General features: G+C 39.6%; 1 protein-coding gene across 1 annotated transcript in view; it reads right to left on the bottom strand.

The window, feature by feature from the left end:
- The window catches only part of CAPN13 (calpain 13), an 83063-nt gene that overhangs the window by 54678 nt on the left and 7824 nt on the right, over positions 1–20561 (bottom strand). Inside the window, exons 2-4 of the mRNA XM_019667280.1 lie at positions 8070–8302; positions 3448–3526; positions 1794–1909 (exon numbers count right to left, since the gene is read on the bottom strand). Of these exons, the coding sequence (XP_019522825.1) occupies positions 1794–1909; positions 3448–3526; positions 8070–8267 (393 nt within the window). The 5' untranslated portion in view covers positions 8268–8302. The remainder of the gene's footprint in view (positions 1–1793; positions 1910–3447; positions 3527–8069; positions 8303–20561) is intronic.

The following is a 20561-nucleotide window of genomic DNA, read 5'->3' as shown; positions in this document are numbered from 1 at the left end:
TTTTATATCAAAACCTACAGATATGAATAAGATTTCAGAAGAAATTGTATAGTCTTAAAACTTATATCATTCAAAAAGACTAAGAATATTAAGTGTGAAGTTTCAGAAAATAAATAATAAAATTGTGAGACAGTAAACATGAATTCATGAAAATAAATTGAAAGTAATTATATAGAAAACAACCCCCTCCCCCCAAAAAAAGAATAGAAAGAATAATAAAAACCAAAAGTTAATTTGTTAAAAAAACAGTACAACAGATTGATTGGATTAAGAAAAGCTGGATTAAGAAAAACAGGAAAAATGAAAACATAGTGTTGGGATTGATAAAATAGATGTAACCACAAATAAGAAGAAATTAAATGAATTTTCTGAGAATCATATAAGGAACTTTTTTTGGCAATGAATTTGGAACTATAGAAAGAACAGTTGGTTTTCCTGGCAAAAATAAATTTCAAGAATTAACTCCAGGAGAAATAGGAGTCCCAAGCAGATCAATAGCCATTGAGCACATGGGAAAAATTAAAGAAATCACATTTAAAAAAGAGGTAGGTCTCAATGATTTAAGTAGTGTCTACTTCATTTTCAAAGAACAGATAGCCAATGATTAACACCATTATTCAAATTACTTCAGATCAATGTATGTAAAGCTCAGTTGGTCTCACTTAAAAAAGCTAGCATAACCTACACATAATTAAAAAAAAACTAGACTCCAATTCTACATGTGATACAAATGCAAAAATCCTAGTAAAATTTTTAGTAAATAAAACCCAACAGCATATTTAAAGAACAGTGTACCAGGAAAGTATGTTACTAAAACCCAGAGGAGGCAGGATTTTGCTTTTGTCACTCTTATTCAAAATTGTGAGGTTCTAACTAATGTGACAAGGCAAAAGGGTAAAATAAATTCTATAAATATTTAAAGAAGAGACAATATTATCTTGATTTGCAGATACAATTAGATACCTAAAAACCCAGACTCTACCAAAGAAAAAAATTTGAACAAATAAAGTAATTTGGTAAGGTGGCTCCACAAAATTTACTATATAATAATGAGTAGCTTTTCTCTTTTCAACAACATCTGGTTAGAAATGAGAGGGCACAATCACATAAGCTGCACAACTGTAAAATATTTGGAAATACATTTACCAAGAAGGGTACAGTACCAATATGAGAATATAACTGTAACATTTTATTGAAGGGCATAAAACTAGTTCTGAATAAATGGAAAGATAGACCATGTTTCTGGAAAGAATCCTTAAAATAATAAAAATGTAATTTTTTCAAATTAATACATAAATTTAAGGCTGCTCTATTCCATATCACAGCGGCTTTTCTTTTTAATTAGACAAAATTATTTTAAAATTCTCTTTGAAGAATAAATATGCAAGAATTACCAAGATATTTTAAAGGAAAGAATAATGAATAATGAAGGAGAACTCATCCTACCAGATGTCACATCTTACTCTAAGGCTACTGTAATCAAAATAACAAGATATGACACAGGAATAGACATAGACAAAAGCTCAGTGATATACAGGGTTCTTGATCAATGACTTCTCTTTTGTTGATTGTTTTTGCCTTTAAAAAAATTTACATGAAAATATTTTAATGCTCATCTGTCCCATGTGTTGTCAGATCATGAGCTCAAATCCTTTTTAGGAGCTACACAGAGCAACTAACACACAGGTATCTCTTCCACATCTCAGGCCGCCAGACCAAGAGAATATTTAAGACAGTTACCTCCCTGTGCTCACAGAGAAACCCATGTAGGAGCATCCCAGCAGTGCACATACCCGAAAACAGAAAATCCCTGCATACTGGCTAGAAAAGCTTTGGTTCTTCAGAATCTTCTGCAGATGCTGTGGGTTCTGTGTCAAGGAGCCCAGCGCTGCCAGGAACCAGCAATCTCCTGTGAGGGGACATAAGCTAAGCATGAGAGGTCGATTGTACACACCTGGAAGCCCAACCCCATGCATTTCACAGGTCTTTGCCAGCAGAGTTCATACACCTCCTTCTGAAGAATGCATGTTTTTCTGTCTGAGAGTGGAGACGTGAAGGATTCACTGGGGCCAGTTCTAAGCAAGATAGAGAAGCGGCTGGTGGTGATGGTGGGGGAGATGGAGGGGATGATGGGGGGATGCCGGTAGTTTGAGGGAGGTCAGGAGAGCCTTCGGATTTTCATTTTGCCAGAGGTGCCCAGAGCTAAAGTTACAGTGAATTTTGTTGTCAGCATCAGTGGCAATGGTATTCTCTACTTTTCCGTTTCAGAAAACAGGTTTGTGCTTTCCTTGGTTAGTATTTGCTCATCCCCTACCAGTGTTGGGACCCCACTAGCCCACACAGGGTTTCTCTCCTCTTCCCCCTTGAGGGACACATGGCTTGAGTGTCTCCTTGGATGTCATTGTGAGCCCTTTGAACAGAAGCATCATCCCCTTCTCCTGAGTCTTCCCTCCTTTATCTTCAATATAATCAATGATTCGAATGTCATTTCATGTCAGGCACTGTGCTGGGTATAGAAGCCACAAAGGCATCCTCAGAGAGGTCCCGTCTCTGAGTTCGGTGAAGCTCCAATAGGAGGATTATTGGCTGGTGGGGGCTTTCCCCAAAACTTGAAAACAAGCCACAAAGGCATCTATCAACGTGGCCCAAGATACAATGATTCTACCAGGTGAAATTCAAGTGCAGGCATAATTTGTAAGCTGACATTTTAAGGACATAGAGTCTGTTCTCAGAAGAGTTCCTGTCTCATTTTGCTGTCTGCCAACTCCTTGTCCACTTTCCACTCCCAACCAATCCCGCGACTCCACTGCTAGGCCTCTTGCTCAGGGCCTTGTCTTGGCCATTCCTGATACGACCCAGGGGGCTCCTTCAAGGCAGGACTGCCTCTTCCCTGTCTACACTGCTCAGCTCTTAGCAACACCTTTGCCCCTTGGCTGCCTGGTAGGTGGGAGGGAGTCAAACAGCCCTGGATTTAAACTGAACTCTGTCACTTATTGCTTATGTGACAGTAAGGAAACTATTTTGCTTCTTGGACCCTTTATTTCCACATATATAGAATAGGGATGTTACAAGGCATAAAAGAACTAGCACATGGAAAGCGTCAGTACAGTCATCACTGAAGCTTAATAAATGTTTGCTTCCCCTTTCTCAGCCTCTTTTCTTCCCATCTTTCAGCAGCTGATGCTTCTCTCTACTCAGTGCTCAGAATAAACCTTGTGTCCATTTTCTCCCTTTCTTCTATAATTCTTCACCCCAAATGGCTCTGCACACCACTGCTGAACTGACTTGCAGGGTGTAGGGCTCGGCATGAGCAGTCCATCCACAGCAGCTGTGGCAGAATTCTGGGGGTCTGAGTGGGCATCAGCCTCCTCCCCTCCAAACCTGGAGGCTGACTTTTGAGCAGCCTGCCCCAATCCAGGATCAGGAGAGAAGAGGTTGAATTCTTACCTGCCTCTCCTTGTTGGATGTCAAATCTACTTGCACCTTCCAGGATGAAGTGAGGCTCTGATTTACAACCTAATAAATCCTTAGGAAAGAGGGAGAAAAACCAAGAGCATCTTTCATTCTTGTGTCCCAGTATGGTACCTAAAATACCACTTACTTTGTCTTTGAGACATAGAGGTTAATTCTTAAACAGGTGCTTAAAATCTAAGTTAGGAAAGTTCCCCTCATTCTTTAGGTTTTATTGCTATCAGGAAGGCAGATGTCAAAGGGGTGTATATGTAATCGACACGACAGGCAATAAATGCATAAGCAAAGTGCATGAGGAGAGAGCATAAATAAGGACTCAGAATCCTTACATCAAAGTCAGCCACCCCGGTACTAATGAGCAGTGTTTTATTAAGAGGTTATAAACAAGGGGGGAAAAAAGAATAGGATATATTTATTAGAGGAAACTTTTATAAATATAATGAAGCTGTCCTTGTGAAATGTCATCTCTTAGAAGGCAGCAGAGGCCTTGTGGGCTCCAGGTTCAAGTCCAGCCATGTGCAGGACGTGCCTTCCTCAGATCATTGTTCACCCCCTGGCTAACTCACAGACTGAGTGGAAGACCCCGGGCCCCTCATCTCAGGTGCTGTTACTCAGTTCTCCCTCAACCTTCAACACACATAGCATCTGCTGGCCACAGAAAAGGGGTGGCTAGGTTCTGCAATGCCTCAATGTCTGGGGAGAATTTGGGGAATTCGCAGCAGACATGAGGATGGTGCGAATTGGTGAAGGGGCTCCCCGGGCACTTTGGGGAAACACTGGGTCAAAGGTCTGGCTCCTGCCCTCATCCCACCAGCCTCTAGGTTTGCCCCCTACTAGAAGCTTGCAGGATTACCCTCGGCATCCTTTCTGTGCAGCTCTTCTAGGGTTTCCATCGCAAAAGTTTGCATAATTTGGTAATCGTGCCTGTATCATTTATTTTTGCATTGACAAATACATCCCCCGAGAACAGGGCTGTAAAGTGGAAATAGATTCATTTACTCAACAGCCATGAATGTATAGAGCCTGGTGCCTTGTGAGAACTGCCAGCCCTTTGTAAACTACCAGTTTCCTGGTGGCGCTGCCAAGAGGAAAACAAAGGTGTACATGTCTGCAAACACAGCAGCCCAGCAGGTACACGAGGGGTAATCACCTCACTACACTTCCTCCTACTGCCTTCCCTACACATAACCAGCCCTCTCAGATGGCTGGAGAGGTGCACTCGGGACCAGACTCCCTGGATGGAGTCATCATGCCCAACCCTCTGCTGTCCCCATGGCTGTACAGAACTTGGGGAGCTTTCCCAACACAAGTCAGTAGGGCAGAGCTCTGCGCAGGGCCACGGAGAGAGCGACTCTCCCAGTTTCTAAACTACTTGGGGTACTTCAATGGCTGTAACTATCCCCTCCCCTTCTACTGGAAAAAGGAAGTAAACGTCAGTGGAGGCTTGCTGCCAGTGAGCAGATGCATCGACACTCCACTCATGGAAATTAAAAAGAATGTGGAGGCCATAGGGTTTTTGGACCAGGAACAAAGTCATCATCGCTTAGCTTTCTTGACCCACCCTCAGTGCAGCTCTTCTTGACTGGTTTTCTTCCTGGTTTCTCCCCTGTGATCAGCAGAGGAGGTGGGTGTGTCCTCGAGAGGCCGTTCAGGCAGACCTGGTATGGAATTCTGCCCTGCACTGCTCCCTGGGGGACCCTGAGCAACTCCTTTTCCTTTGCCGAGCCCCAGTTTCTTTGTGTGTAAAATAGGAGACTCAGATGATAAAGCAATCAAGGCACTAGCTGCCATTATCAAACCCTCACTGAGGGCTAGGTGCTTTATTCACAGATCATCTCCCAACAGCCTTGCAAAAACAAGGGTCCTTCTATTTTACAAATGAGAAAGGATGAGAAATACTTAGCACAGCATCAGGCAGGGTACATGTTCAATAAATATTGATTCCCCTCCTTCTGCAACAGTTGCAAAATTACAAAAGCCATGCTCACAGACAAACCCAGAGCCTCAAGTCTGTTTATTATTAAACAACATAGAATAAAAATAAATTAAACAATCAACTCAAAGATGTTAGAAAGAAAAAGACAAAAAGAGCCTCACAAATATAGAAGGAAGTGATAAAAAAAAGCACAATTAGTGAATTATAAAATAGAAAAACAACAAAATCAACAAAGCAACTAAATTGCTCTGTTTAGGGAAGAAAGGTTTACATAGACCCAACCTTTGGCAATTGTGGTAGAGAAACCCAAATAAAAGTGGAAGTCAAAATGGGGTTTTAGCAATATAAAAACATGCTGTAAAATTTTATACTAATCAACTTAAAAATACTGATGATTTTCTGATGAAAATTAACATGGCCCCAAATCATTCAAGTTCATAAATAACCTGAAAGATTAATAACCTTGGAATAGTATTTAAAATGATCAAAGAAATATCGCCCTAACGTCTCTATAAAGGCTTCTGAGTACACACGATTTTCCTGCTGAGTTGTCTCAAACTTTCAGAGAATAGACAATTCCTTTGTCACATTTATAAGGGCCAAAGAGGAAGCAATTTATACCCTTCCAATAAATGCCACAAAGGCATTTGGTAAATGCACACTTTCTCTGATTTACCCTAATAATAAAAATTAAAATAGAAATACCAAAATTTTAGCTAATTAGGAACAGAGAAATATTTTAATGTTATGAAAAATCAAATGGCAATTATTTCAAACCACAAGTCACTAGTCAACATCAAGTTTATGGGCAAACACTGGAACTGTCTGCATCAAAGTTGGGCACAAAACCAGCATCTAAGTCTCCTGTTCTCTGAGCTTCCTGTTTCTTCTTCACCCTGGGCTTTAGCAGGGCATTAGATGATCCAAAAAGAGCAATGGTAGGACGGAAATTATACCCAGAAGCATTTAAGTCCACTGGGCTGACTTATTGAGATAAAGCCCACAGAGAAAATAGGTAAAGTTGGCTGGGGATGGTGGGAATGCTCTGGCTCTGGGCAGTTCCCCTGTCGCCAGGTGGGCCGGGCACACCAGGGTAGTGAAGTCACTGGCAAGGGGTGGTTTCCAAACTGAGTGTGACTCAGAATCACCTGGAAGCTTCACAGACATGGGGACTTTTGGGTCCCACCTTCCACAACCTGGACTTAGCAGGTCAACCAGAGGTAGAGCTCAGCATTTACATAGCTCCTCAGATGATTCCAAGGCCCAGCCAGGGTGAGGGAAGGTTCAGAGAAGCAGAGTGATTCGGTCCAAGTCCCACAGGAAGCAGGCTACGAGTCAGGCAACCTGCTTCCATGTGCCCAACTCTTCCCCACCGACCGCAGCAGCAGGCAGGGGCTTCCTGACTTCAGTGTTTTCTGTTTCTGTGAGACAGGCTGGCCCTTTGAAGCTCTGAAACATCCACTGGTGCAGAAGGAAGTTGTGATGATTGATTTTATGTGTCAACCTGACTGGGTAACGGGGTGCCCAGATATTTGGCTAAACATTATTTCTAGGTGAATCTGTAAGAGTGTTTCCAGATGACATTAGCATTTGAATCAGTGAATTCAGTAAAGCAGATTGCCCTCCCCCATGTGGATGAGCATCATCCAATCCATGGAACAAAACAGAACAAAATGTAGAGGAAGGGCGAATTCGCCCCTTTTCCGCCAGACTGCTGCGCTGGGACCTGGGTCTTCTCCTGTCCTTGGACTTGGAATTACACCATCGGCTCCCCTGGTTCTCAGGCCTTCCCACTCAAACTAAACTACACCACTGGCTTCCCTGGGGCTCCAGCTTGCAGATGGCAGATTGTGGGACTGCTCCCAATTCCTCATAATAAATATATCAATAAAATAAATTGATATATGTCCTATTAGTTATATGCTATAGGTTACATATATCTCCTATTGGTTCTATCTCTCTGGAGAACTCTGACGAATAGAGAAGCCATTGCAATAGTCAAACTAAGTAATCTTAGGAACTTAGTTCTGATTTTGGAGCTCCTTCTTAATGCAAAGTTTGGGGCAATCTCTGCTATATTAGAAATGCCAGAAACTCAGGTAATGCAAGGGCCCCTGGAATCTTAAAAAATACCCTCTCTGAAGTGACATCAAACCCAGCACTCTCCTGAAATTGTTTCTGGGGGGTCTCTTCCACTGTGACATCACTTGGTCAAATTTGGACAGTGATTCCTGCATTCTTTTCAAAGGCTGCTCATGCATTTCCCCAGATGGCATGCTGCTCTTGGATGAGGGAACACCAGGTTTAGCATATTGGCATTTAGACACAGGCCCTTTCAGAGGGTGGCCAGAGTTTAGGCTGGGCCAGCTGGCAGTGTCACTCACTTCCTTTTTTTATTTTTGCTAGAGAGCTTTACTTTATTGGCATCAAAGTCCTTTGGCTCAACAGCAGCTCGCTGTTGGCATGTTCAATTTCTGTTACCTTCTGTTACTTGTTGCTTTCATAACCTACACGCATATCTCTACTTTACTTTTCTGAAGAACTCATTTTGGTTCCAAGGTAAAAACCAGGTCTCAGGTCCAACCTTCTTTCAGTGGGTGGGGCCATGGAAGGTGGCTCAGAAGGCCCAGGAGCTAGGTGTGTGCGTGGGGAACTCGCTCACCTTTGGCCGCCTCCACTTCAGGCTGGAGGAGGATACCCTCTGAAGCAGCTTCATACCTATGGAAGAAATCCCAGCAGGGAATGTCTCGTCCTCAAACAGCAGACCTCTGCTTAGGCAATGATCTCTCAAGGAGTTAAAATCCTGGCCCTTGAACTTGATGACAGAGATCTTGGCTAGAGGCTCTGGGTTGTATGCCATAGCTCTCCTTAGAAGATGCCCAAGGTCTTCTCCTTCTGGTGAGAAAAAAAGACCTTTTTAGGGATGAGCTGTCAAGTCCTTTGCATTATCGATGTGAGCCCTGGAAGGGCACTCGGATGCCCCCTCCCCTACCTAAGGGGGGGAAATTGAGTCTAGAACAAAGGTTGTCGTGGTTAACCCGCCCGGTTGTTGGTGAAACCAAGATTGATTTCAATCATCCTTCCTCCCGGTTAGTTTTCAATCCTCTGTCCAAACAGCTTCTCAGTGTGCTCTATGTGCACTGGAGACGATGTGGGTATTTGTACAGTAATGGACATTTATTGAGTACTGACCTTGTGCCAGGTGCTTTTCAGAATGCTGGCAAACCAAAGATAAATACAACATGATTTTTATCCTCCAGGGACTCATTATCAAGTGGGAAAGATAGATTAGACATTCAACAACAGTTAACATTTTATCATTCAACAGAAACTGTCTAATTAAAAATGTGTGCAAAGTCCTGTGGACATAAAGGAGCTATGAACTGCCAAGGAGAGTCCGGATGACCCTTCCACAGGCAGTGATCTATGAATTGGGCCTTAAAGGAAGAAGAATTTGCCATGTGGAGAAATGGTAGGTATGTAAAAAATGTCCCTCCAGGTACCCTGAGTAGCAAGTGCACGGAGGCCGAGGAGTTGGACTGGAAAGGTCACAGGTGTTACAGGGAGTGGGAGGAGCCGGAGGGGGCAGTAGGGTGGGGGCTGATGATAGCGAGTGTTGGCAGAGATGGCCAGGATGACGGGTGGACGTTAGTATACGCCGACCCAGGGAAAGTTCCTGGCACTGAAACTCGGCCTCTGTAAGAGGGGGGCCGGGAAAGACCAAAGCAAGACCGGCCACTCCAGTCTGGCAATTCATAGAGTTTATTAAGGGAAACTTACACATGAGGCATGTCTTGGGCAGCAGCAAGACAAAACTGGCTCTTTTTGGCAGGTGCCAAAGAATTATATAGGTTAAAGGAGCGACTAGTCACAGGTACTAGTACATGATTGCTATGGGAAATTACATACTTGACCAGGTCAGGACAACAACCTGTTCCAGGAAGAGGCAAGGGAGGGGTGTTGATTTATAGCAGAATAAACATCAAAGCAGCTTCCATGCTGACCCGGATCCAGCTTGTGAGACAGACAGTGGCCACATTATGGAATCGTAGTAGTCTTTCCTCCATGGTTGGAAAGCTGGATTGTGAAATGCTATACACCTTGCGAGCACTGCAGGGCCATTAAAAAGAGGTGGATCAGGTCTGGTTATAGGATTGTAGAGCAAGTCGGAGGCCACATGGAGGCGGGATGGGTAGGGACTGAGACAGGAAGGACACTGCTGCGTTTGTCCATAGACAAGACAGTGTTCGAGCGTCAATAGTAAAAACGGTAGAGACAGATTCCACAGTCATTTTACAGGTAGAACCAATAGGATTTGATGATGAATTGCATATGGAAGTAAAGGGTAGGGAAGATGGGAGAGGAAAAAGAAAAAGCAGTGTGGTGAACATTCCAGTGGGTTTTGAAGTTTGCTTTCTGCTTTTGCCTACCGATTCTGCAACACTGGGTTAGTATTCAAGTCTGTGAACCTATTTCTCCACCTGACGGATTCATGAGAACAACCTCCTAGGTTTGTTATGGTATTCTTAAGGTTTGGCCTAACATACCTAGCAAAGTGGCTGGTATACAGTAGGCATTCAATAAATGATGGTGCCCTAAAGAGATGTCAGGAAGTCTGGGCTTTCTGGTTCAGGAAACCGTAGGGGTGTAAACATCATTTACCAAAACATACATCACATCCTCCATTTGTAAGGCAAGCTGACTTGGATGTGAATCCTGAATCCACACTTACTAGTTGTGGGACCGGTAAAACCTCCTTTGCCCTTAAAGCCATGCTTTTTAAGCTTCTTTGAGCAGGGTCTGTTCAGGTGGCACAAAAGACCCCAAGGTCCACATGTTCTATCCATTCCCACTTCTGGTGATGATAAAGAATGAGGGAGGAAGATAAATGAACAACTCATTAAAAAAGAATATGAGCTTGAATCAAGATCTTGGAATAAAAGTATGCAAACTTAAAATAACAGCTATTTTCTTACAGTTAACTTATAATAATAGTACATTGAAAGTCATTTAGATAGCGCAAATTCATTAACAGACTATCACCAGTTAAGTGGTACTGTACCCACATGTTTGGAGGGAATTATGCACACAGTTGTCTAACAAACGAGGTAAGAATAGTTTATATTTGAACTATTAGGTTGAACCATATGAAACTGTCATTTTTGTAGGTCAAAAAGGTTGAATGGAGTCAGTTTCATATGGTCTAACTTGAGGTAAAAATGGTTGAGTATAGGCAATTTCATTTGATTTAGCCTAATATGACATATACATTTCTTCAGTCTAGTTCTTGAAAAATAACAGGTGAAAATATGTCAATATTCCTAACCACTCACTATAGCGTTAAGAGGAAAACACACAGCAAATTATATAAATAGTGATAATGCTAAGATGACAGTAAAGTATCATTCAAGAACAAGAAAACAGTAATAGATTTATTTGATTGTCAATTCAGGACAAAGGCAGTGACACCTGATAATGGAGAGCTGGGAAAACTGTGAGTCTTCAAACTCTGCACATGCTTGGGGACAGTGGAACCAATGCAGCATCGCCAAGGCACCTACCTCTCAGTAAAATACTGGATCAGAGTGTGTGATAAACTCCAGCAATGAGCTCATTTTAGTTTAGGAAACCAAATTTTCGCTACCCTTGATTATACAGTTATGGGACTGCTAGTAAGCAGCCCTTAATTGTATGTAAAAATGAACCTAAAGAATTTGGCTTAACTTCTCCATCAGAACCTTGTGAAGGCCCTACATTTGGGGATAAGTTCCTAGGCCATGTGCAGGGCCCTCACTGTCCACTATTGGATAGCAGACTGACTGACTTTAGGGATCCCAATCCAAGACTCACTTTCCTCATTTGTGAGATGGAGATCACGATTAATATGCATAGTATAGGGTAGTGAAACTCAGATGAAAGCACGCTTGTCAAATACTTTGCACTATGACTTGTAAATAGAAAGCGATCAATAAATGATGGCTATTAGTATGATTATTATTATCATTTTGACCACAAAAGTATTGTGCAGAAGCCCCACCCCGACTCACACAAGCACTTGCTCTTATGAATGACAGGCTGGGCTCAGCAGGGCCTGCAGGAATGAGGGTCAGAGGTGAGGCATCAGACCCATGCCCTCAGCTCTGCCATTGCTCTGCATCCACTAACTGAGAGCCCAGAAAGGAGGGAAAGGCTCCGGGGGATAGGCATCAGACCCTGCTGTCTGTTGCCAGAGGAGGTGAGCTGCTCTGGGAGGGAGGAGAATCTTGATATGGAAAGTGAAGGCAGGAAGGAAAGGGAGCCCCCTACATACGCAGACCTTACACCTACAAGATTCACCTTCTTTCTCTCTGAATGCTTATGGTTTTGTCAGCCTGAAGACTCACTTTCTTAGGCAGGAAGGATGTACAGAACTTGACAACATTTCACTTTTGTGTGCAGTAGAAAAGGCCAACCAATTCTCCCACCTGTCACTTTGGGGAGGGCTTTTGCATATTTATTCTCTACCTTAGTTGCCTCACTCTGCAAGATAAGAAAAAGCAGGAGAAGACAGCTGCCTTATTAGAAAAAAAGAGAGATGGAAGGTCTACCTGATATTCAGGATAAAAACCTGTCTTGCTGCTGGGTTATCTCTTGGGTCGAGCAAGAAAAATGGCACAGGAAGAGCTAAAAAAAATGGCAGGAGTTGATAAAAAGTTCTTAATGTGAGAAGCTGTGTGAGCTAATGAATCAAGACTCAAAACTAGGATGATAAGCGGGCAAGAGGAGCATTTGATTTAAATTATGAAGCCTTACACAAAGATATGAATTATTATTTATTTTTCTAACTCTAATAACCTTTCTTGCATTTCTCCCACTCAGAAATGGGTAGTTGTAAGAATACATAGGTGGATATCTAGAGTACTTCTGCCTAGACACAGGATAGGGGCATTTACAGATAAATCGCCCACATATGTTTGTCTTCTACATGAAAATTCACAGGCTAGCCTCTCTTTGGTCATGGAGAAAACCAACATGTGTAGGTATGCGTACAGATGCTCTTAGAGATGACTTTAATACATACTAAGAAACTTACTGTGAGTTTCCTAAGACCTTTTTTGAAGAGTGGTCCTTATCCTTTCAAAACAAGTGAGCTTTAAACATCTTTAAGAAGAACAAAAATTTCCCCCCACAATGGGTCTCTCAGTTGGTAGAAACTTTTTTGAAGACTGTGTTAAACAATAAGTACCCAAAGTCTTTAAACTATAAAAACCATTAAAATTCCTTAATTTTTAAATTAGATCACTTTTGATACATATAAGAGAATATGTAAGCTGTGTAAGTTATGAAGTATCGTAATTACAAGAACACCCATGAACCCACCACCCAGCTTATGAACTTACCAACACTGTGCTTTCCTCCCTGATGCCACCCCCTAACCTCCCCGCAAAAGAGGCCATCTCCTGAATGTCATGTTTATCACTCTTGCTTTTATTAAAAAATACCTTTATCCCATATTTATGTATCTCCACATTGCATTGTTTTAATTTTGTTTGTTTTATGGCTTTCAAAAAATTATATAGGCGTTCCAATTCCTTTATGGCAATGTGAGAGGTCCCCTACCCAGCCCGTCTTTCTTACTGATTATAACTATAACCTCTGGGAAAAATAAAACCATTACTTGAGAACCCTAAAATGGGGGTGTGAGGTGTGTGTGTATGTGGGGAAGCAGGCAAATTGTAGCAGGGAAGTCAAAACTTAGAAAAGAAACACGAATGAGGGTAAATTTTGAGTTTTTGTTTTTCTCTCTCACATCTTGACACAAGGATAGGCTCCAATCATGTAATGGCCTGGTGAAGATGGCTGAAGCTTTGATGGAAATCCTGTCATCTTTCTGGCAAAGAAGTTCCTAAAGACTTGGGAGAGGGAACTAGGGGGAAGAGGGTGAGAAGGGATAGAGCCAGAGAGTGGGATCATCTAATTCTATGTATAAACTTGCATTAATCTTAGCCTAACCCATCTGTACTGTGGATATGTAGGACAGATCCAAACCAGCATAGCAAATGCTTAAAGAAATGAACTGAGATTTGGTCACTTCCCACAGAAGATGAGCTGGAATGCATAGACACAATATCAGGTTGATTGCCTACATTTTTAAAAAATCAACAATCTCCAGAAGATTCTAAATAGAATACAAAGTCTATACAGCATAATACTCACTTTGTCCAATATAATCCCAAGCTACTCAAAATAAAAAGAACCAAGAGAATGTGACCCATTCTCAAGAGGAAACACAATTGGCAGGTGCCAACTCTGCAATGATCTAGATGTAGAAATGATCAGATATTCTATATTCAGTGAAAATATATTTCAAGAATAAAATTGAAATAAAGCCATTTCAGATAAAGAAAAACTAAGAGAATTCATCATGCAAAGACATGCTTCAGAAGAAATGGTAAAGGGAATTCTTCAATTTGAAGGGCAATCATAACATGGAAAATTGAATTTTCGGGAATGATATACAGTAAATATCTCAGTAAATATGTAAGACTATTTTTTCTCTTACAATAATTTAAATGTGTATGCGTTTAAAGCAAAATTATAACATTTTGGAGAGGTTTCAATATATGCAGATATAATTCATGACAACTATAACATAAGGAGCAGTGGAAGGAGATTAAAGGAGTCTACATGGTTGGAAGTTTTCTGTGTTTTACATAAAGTGGTAAAATAGAATGTGAATGGTTAGGCATGTGTGTTGTAATCCCTAGACAACCACTAATAAAATAATAAAAAGAAATGTAGCCCCAAAAACCTGATAGATATGCTGAAATGGAATGCTAAAACATAGTCAAATAATTAAAAGAAGTCAATAAAGGGGAAATAGTGGATAAACAAATAAACTGAAAAATAGACATAAATCCAATCATATCGACAATTAAATTAAATGTTAATTTAACTCCAATTAAAAGGCAGAGATTGACGAAGTAGATAAAAAAGCAAGACTCAACTATATGCTGTCTATAAGATACACATTTTAAATACAAAGACTGAAATAAGTTGAAGCTAAATGGATGAAAATAGATATACCATACAAACATAAGAAGGCTGAGGTGGATATTAATAGATTGATCAAATAGACTTCATAGCAAAGATCGTTGTCAGGGATAAAGTGGGGACAGTTTATATCGGTAAAAATTGATCAGGAAGAAACAAAAAGCATAAATGTTGTAGGTACCTAATAATAGAACCTGAAAATACTTGAACCAAAGCTTACCAGAATTAAAGGAAAAAGAAACAATTCCATAAGTATGGTAGGAGATTTTAGCACCCGTATTTCAGCAATTAATAGACCAACTAGAAAAAAAAATCAGTGAAAACAGACCTGAATAACACTATAAATCACCTTGACATAATTGACGTATATACGTATATACACTGCATATAACTGAAGAATATATATTCTTTTCAAATGTTTGAGATACTTTCAACAAAAATTGACAATATACTGGGCCATAAAACAATATATTTCCAAGGATTGAATCACACAGGATATGCTCTAACTGAAAAAGAGTGAAAATTAGAAATCAATAACAATAAGATATTTAAGAAAATCCCAGATATCTTGAATTAAACACTTTTAAATAATTAATGAGTCAAAGATGGCAAGGGAAATAAGAAAACTCAAAATAAGTAGAAAGAAGCAAATAATAGAGACAAGAGCAGAAATTAATAAAAGCGAAAACAGTAGAGAGAATTAACAAAGCCAAAACTGCTTCTTTGAAAAGACCAACAAAATTGACAAATCCAGAGTCAAACTATTCAAGGACAAAAGAGTGAGAATGCAAATCACCAACACCATCATTGACAAAGGGCTTATCATCACACACATCCTATAAACATTAAAGGGCTAAGGAGAGACTATTATGAACAAACTAATGTAAAAAAAAACCAAAACAATGTTATATGAAATGGATAAATGTCTTAAAAGTACAATTTACCAAAGTTGATAGAGGAAGAAAGAGAAAATCTAAAGAAAGAAATAGAATTTGTTATTAAAAGCTTTCCCCAAAAGAAACACCCAGACCCAGATAGTTTCACTGGTAAATTCTATTATATCTTCAAAGACATAAAAACACTAAACTTATACTAATTTCTTCAGAAAATAGAGAAAGGAAACACTGCTGAACTTATTTTATTAAGTCAGCATAAACTTAACAATAGTGCCTCATAAAAGAATCTCCCTCCCTGGAGAAAAAAAAAAATTATGGATCAATATCTCTCATGAGCACAGATGGCAAAGATCCTCAGCAAAATTTTAGCAAATCAAATCCAACAATGTAAAAAGTAAAAGTAAAAGGATAATATATTAAAAGTAAGTTGAGCTTATTTCAGGAATGCAAGGTTGGTTTAACACTAAGAAAAATCACCCAGGACGGCCAGTTGGCTCAGTTAGTTAGAACACCGTGCTCATAATACCAAGGTTGTCGGTTCAATTTCCACATGAGCCACTGAGCTGCGCCCTCCACAACTAGATTGAAAACAACTACTTGACTTGGAGCTGATGGGATGGGTCCTAGAAAAACACACTGTTTTCCAATAAAATTTATTTAAAAAAAAAAAAGGGGGAAAAAAAGAAAAATCAAGCAATGTAATTACCATATTAAAAGGCTAAAAAGAAAACCAATAATTGAGTTAAAATTATTTGATAAAATTCAACTTATATTTTTGATAGAAACTCTCAGAAAACTAGAGAAAGTAGGTAACCTTCTCGAACTGATACAGGTTATCTATGAAATATCTACAGCTAACATCATATTAATGATGGAAGAGTATATTTCCCCCCTTATGATCATAATTAAGGCAAGAATGTTTACTGTCAACTCTTTCATTTAATATTATACTGGAGGTCCTAGCCAGTTCAATAAGAAAGTAAAAGTCTAACAGATCAGAAAGAAGAAAAATGGTCTTCGCTATATCCATTATAGAAAATGCTAGGAAATCTTCAAAATAACTACTAGAACTAATAATTGAATTTAGCAAGGTAACAAGATACAATTAATATAAAAATCAATTGAATTTTTACATACTAGGAGCATACAATAGAAAAATAGTAGCACCAAAAAAGAAAACACTTGGGGAAAAAAATCTAACTAAGGGCTCCCAAGATTTCTACATCAAAACTGTAAAACATTGCTGAGAGAAATTAAAGAAAAACTTAAATAAATGGAGCGATATATCAGGTTCATTTATTGGAGGACTCAGTATTGCAAAGATGGTAATTCTCTCCAAATTTATATAGATTCAATACAATCCCAGCCAAACTTCCTTTTTTTAAAAAAAGGAATTGACATGCTGATTCTAAAATTTAGATTTAGATACAAAGGATCTAGATTCTAAAATAATGAAATAATTTTTTTTAAAAAAAGAAAATTTGGAAGACTTACTCAATCTGACTTCAATATTTGTTATAAAGCTATGGTATTGGCAAAAAGATACATCAGTGGAGACCTATGGACAAATAAGTCAATGGAGCAGAGTGCAGAATCCAGAATAGACCAAAACATAAATGTTTAATTTTTGACAAAGTTTCCAAGGAAATTCAATGGGGATAGAAATGTCTTTCAAAAAATGATGCTGGAACAACAGGATATCAATCAATATGAACAACAAACAAACAAGTATGACATCCTTCTTCATACCACACACACAAAAATCAAGTCAAAATGATGACATAGTGATAAAACTTAAAATTGTCATAATTTTAGAAGACAACATAGGAGAAAATATTTGCAAACGTGGGATAGGTAAATTCATAATACATATGTCAAAGGACTTGTATCCAGAATACACAAAGAACTCCTATAAATCAATAGCAGAAAGGTAGCCCATTTAAAATTGTCAAAAGATTTATACAAATAATTTACCAAAACATAAAAATAGACAATAACCATGCCTATTTTAAAATGCAATTAAAATAGGCAACATGAAAAAATGATCCAAATGGTAAGTCATCAGAAAAATGCAAATTAATACCACAGTGAGATACCACCACATACCCACTGGAAAGGCTAAAATAAAAAAATACTGACCATACCATGTGTTTGCGAGGAGATGGAACTGGAACGTTCATATACTATTGTAAAATGGTACAAACACTGAGTAGAATTTTTGGGTTTAGGGTATGCACATATTCAACCTTGCTAAATATGCCAAACTATTTCCCAAGATTGTACCAATTTATAATCTCACTAGCAATGTAAAAAAGTTCCCATTGCTATATATCCTCACTAACGCTAGATATTGGCAGGCTCCTGATTTGTATCCATCTGGTGGGAGTAAAATGGCAACTCCTTGCAATCCTAATTTGTTTCCCTGATTACTGGTAAGATAGAGCATCTTTCAATATGTTTATTCTTCATTCATATTCCCTCCTGTGTGAAATGAATATTCATATCTCATGCCCATTTGTCTATTGGGTTGTCTTTTTCTTATTGATTTGTAAAATTTCTTTACTTACTCTGGATATTCATCTTGGTCATACGTGCTGCAAATATCTTCTCCCAGTTGGTGGCTGATCTTTTAACTTCCTTTACAGTATTTTTGATGAACACAGATATTCTTTTACTTTATACAAATATAAATGTGTTGTGAATATTTGCTTAGAAGTTTAATTTTTAAAGTTGAGCCAAATGTTAATTCTTATGGGAACTTAATATAAGAAACGCTAAGATAGATTCTCTTTTTAAAATGGGAAGTTTGTCATTAACACATTCATTCCCCCAAACCACAGATTAAAAAAATTTTTTGTAGCTCTATAAGAATATTTTTAAGAAGTATGATATTCATCACAAAATTCTGAAATAGACTTGCAATGAAACACTTTGAGTATTTCAGAAATAATGCTCCTATTTCTAAAAGCAAATATAGCCTTACCAAAGCCAATTACTTAACTTTCCCTCTCTTTTTCTGTTTTTTTTTCCCCCCCAAAAAAATAGAGTCCCTATTTTGGAGAAACAGGAAAATGTCATATATATATGGCTTGTATCCAGAATATATCAAGAACTCCTATAAATCAATAACAGATTTATAGTATATACACTTATATGCTACATATTATCTGAGATTGGACGATTTATATAGTATATAAAACATACAAAATATATAATATATATAAAGTATATATTTTATAGACATATATAGCTAATCTTGATTTTTAAAAAGTATTTGAAAAAAATCTCCCTTTTTCCCTGTATATAGGGTGGTGAAACCAGACTAGGCTGCTAGCCTGAGTAGGTTGCATCCTGTAGTATTATATAGTACAGAGGCACAGTGTACAGTAGAGCACAGTAAATAGAATTCACAGTTTGAACCAGAGATTATGGATGAATGATTCTGGAGTATCTTGGAATTCTTATACTATAATAGTCACAGAACTCTGTTCCTTATCCCGTCCTGTTTAACATTTTTATCTTGGTCCTGGATGAAGATGTTGAAGTGAAAATGAAGATACTTTTCAACTCTTTCATCATTTTTAGGGATAGAAAGAAAGAAAGAACAATTAGCCAAGCAGATGGCAGCCTCAAAATTCTAAAGGATCTCAAAACCAAGAAGATGGAATTTAACCAAGGAAACTGCAAATCTGTCATCACATTTAAAAGTTAACCGTGCAAGTAAATAGCGAGTAGGACCTGCCTTGGCTAAATTTCATTTTGAAACTATTTTGTATGGCTTACTTGACTTCCTATTTTAAATGAGGCAATACGGTGAAAGATTTGACACACTCTGAATTGCTGTCACAGCAATAAGGTGTTGGTCTGTACGGGTTAGCTCCAGCCACCTGTACAACGCTGCTCTTGACCCTGCATGGGCATCTAGTCCATGATTTTCGGTTCTGGGGGACACATTTCAAGAGGTACATCAGCACTCCGAATAGTATCCAGAACATGATGGTAGTGTAGCATGCAGCATCTGGTCAGGAAACAGTCTGCTCACAAGCAGGGTTTCCTGCCATGTAGTTCTATCTGCCTGTGCAAGGCGATGACTTTTCTACTTGGCACAAACATGCCATCAACTAAACACACCTGGAACCTATAGATCACTTCCCAGGAAGGTGGAAATCTAGAACTGGTAAATGGGACAAAGACAGACTGAAGGACTTACAATGACTGTCAGACCCAGCCCTGCAGTCCTGTTCCCCCGTCCTGCAGAATAATCCTTGCCTGAGAGAACAGGGCTGTAACCACCGGGGGTCCCCAAGGTTATGTTCCTGTTTGGAAAGCTAGGCTTTGACTTGTCCCTTAAAAATTTTTTTTATAAAAAGACATCATGGAATGGTGGTCAAGGGCATGTGGAATCAGGTTGAAACTGTGGTTTGAATCCAGATGTTGCTTAGTGCCCTACATATCTCTGAGCCTCCTACCTTACATATAAAAGGGGCTGGAGGTGAGGGTGATAAAACCAGCTTCGCAGCACTAAGTGGGTATTATATTAGAAGATTCTTGTAAAAGGCTTGGCATGAGACATAATAAAAACTACGTGGGAGGTCTCGTGACCATCACCCCATCAGAATTCTCCCCAGGTACCCATCACTCTGATTCTGAACTTAAGCCCAGTAGCTGGGGCCCTATAACTGATGGAGGACACCCCAGGCATTGGCCAGCCCCCTCCTGGACTTCCAACAGTAGGTTTCTCCAGGTCCCCAGAGTTATGTTCAATATAGTAGCCGCTAGCCACCTGTAGCTGTTGAGCACTTGAAATATGACAAGTGCAACTAAGAAACTGAATTTTACATTTTATTTCATTTAAGTTAGTGGCGCATTGGTTAAGAACTGGCTTGGGACGCCAGAAGGCCCCGGTTCGGATCCCACATATGAGGGCCAGTGATGCTGCCCTCTACAGCTAAGATGCTGAACAACAGCTCAACCTGGAGCTGGGCTGCCATGAGTCGCCGGTGACAGCGTAGGCTGCAGACCCTGCTGCAGTGGGTTGCCATGGGCTACCGTGTGTAGCCAGCAGCCAGTGTGAGCGGCCCTCGAGCCACCGTGAGTGGCTGTCCAGAAGCCAGCAACTGATCTGCCTCACCCGGGAAGAGCACAGTGATGGTGCCAACTTGGGCCAGTGAAGCAACGTCCTCCACAACTAGACTGAAGAACAAAAAGACAGCAACTTGTCTGTT

This window comes from Hipposideros armiger, unplaced genomic scaffold (assembly GCF_001890085.2).
Source record: "Hipposideros armiger isolate ML-2016 unplaced genomic scaffold, ASM189008v1 scaffold_493, whole genome shotgun sequence".
In the NCBI taxonomy this organism is placed as follows: domain Eukaryota; kingdom Metazoa; phylum Chordata; class Mammalia; order Chiroptera; family Hipposideridae; genus Hipposideros; species Hipposideros armiger.
Note: the sequence above shows the minus strand (reverse complement) of the source record. Positions and strands in the feature narration are given on the sequence as shown.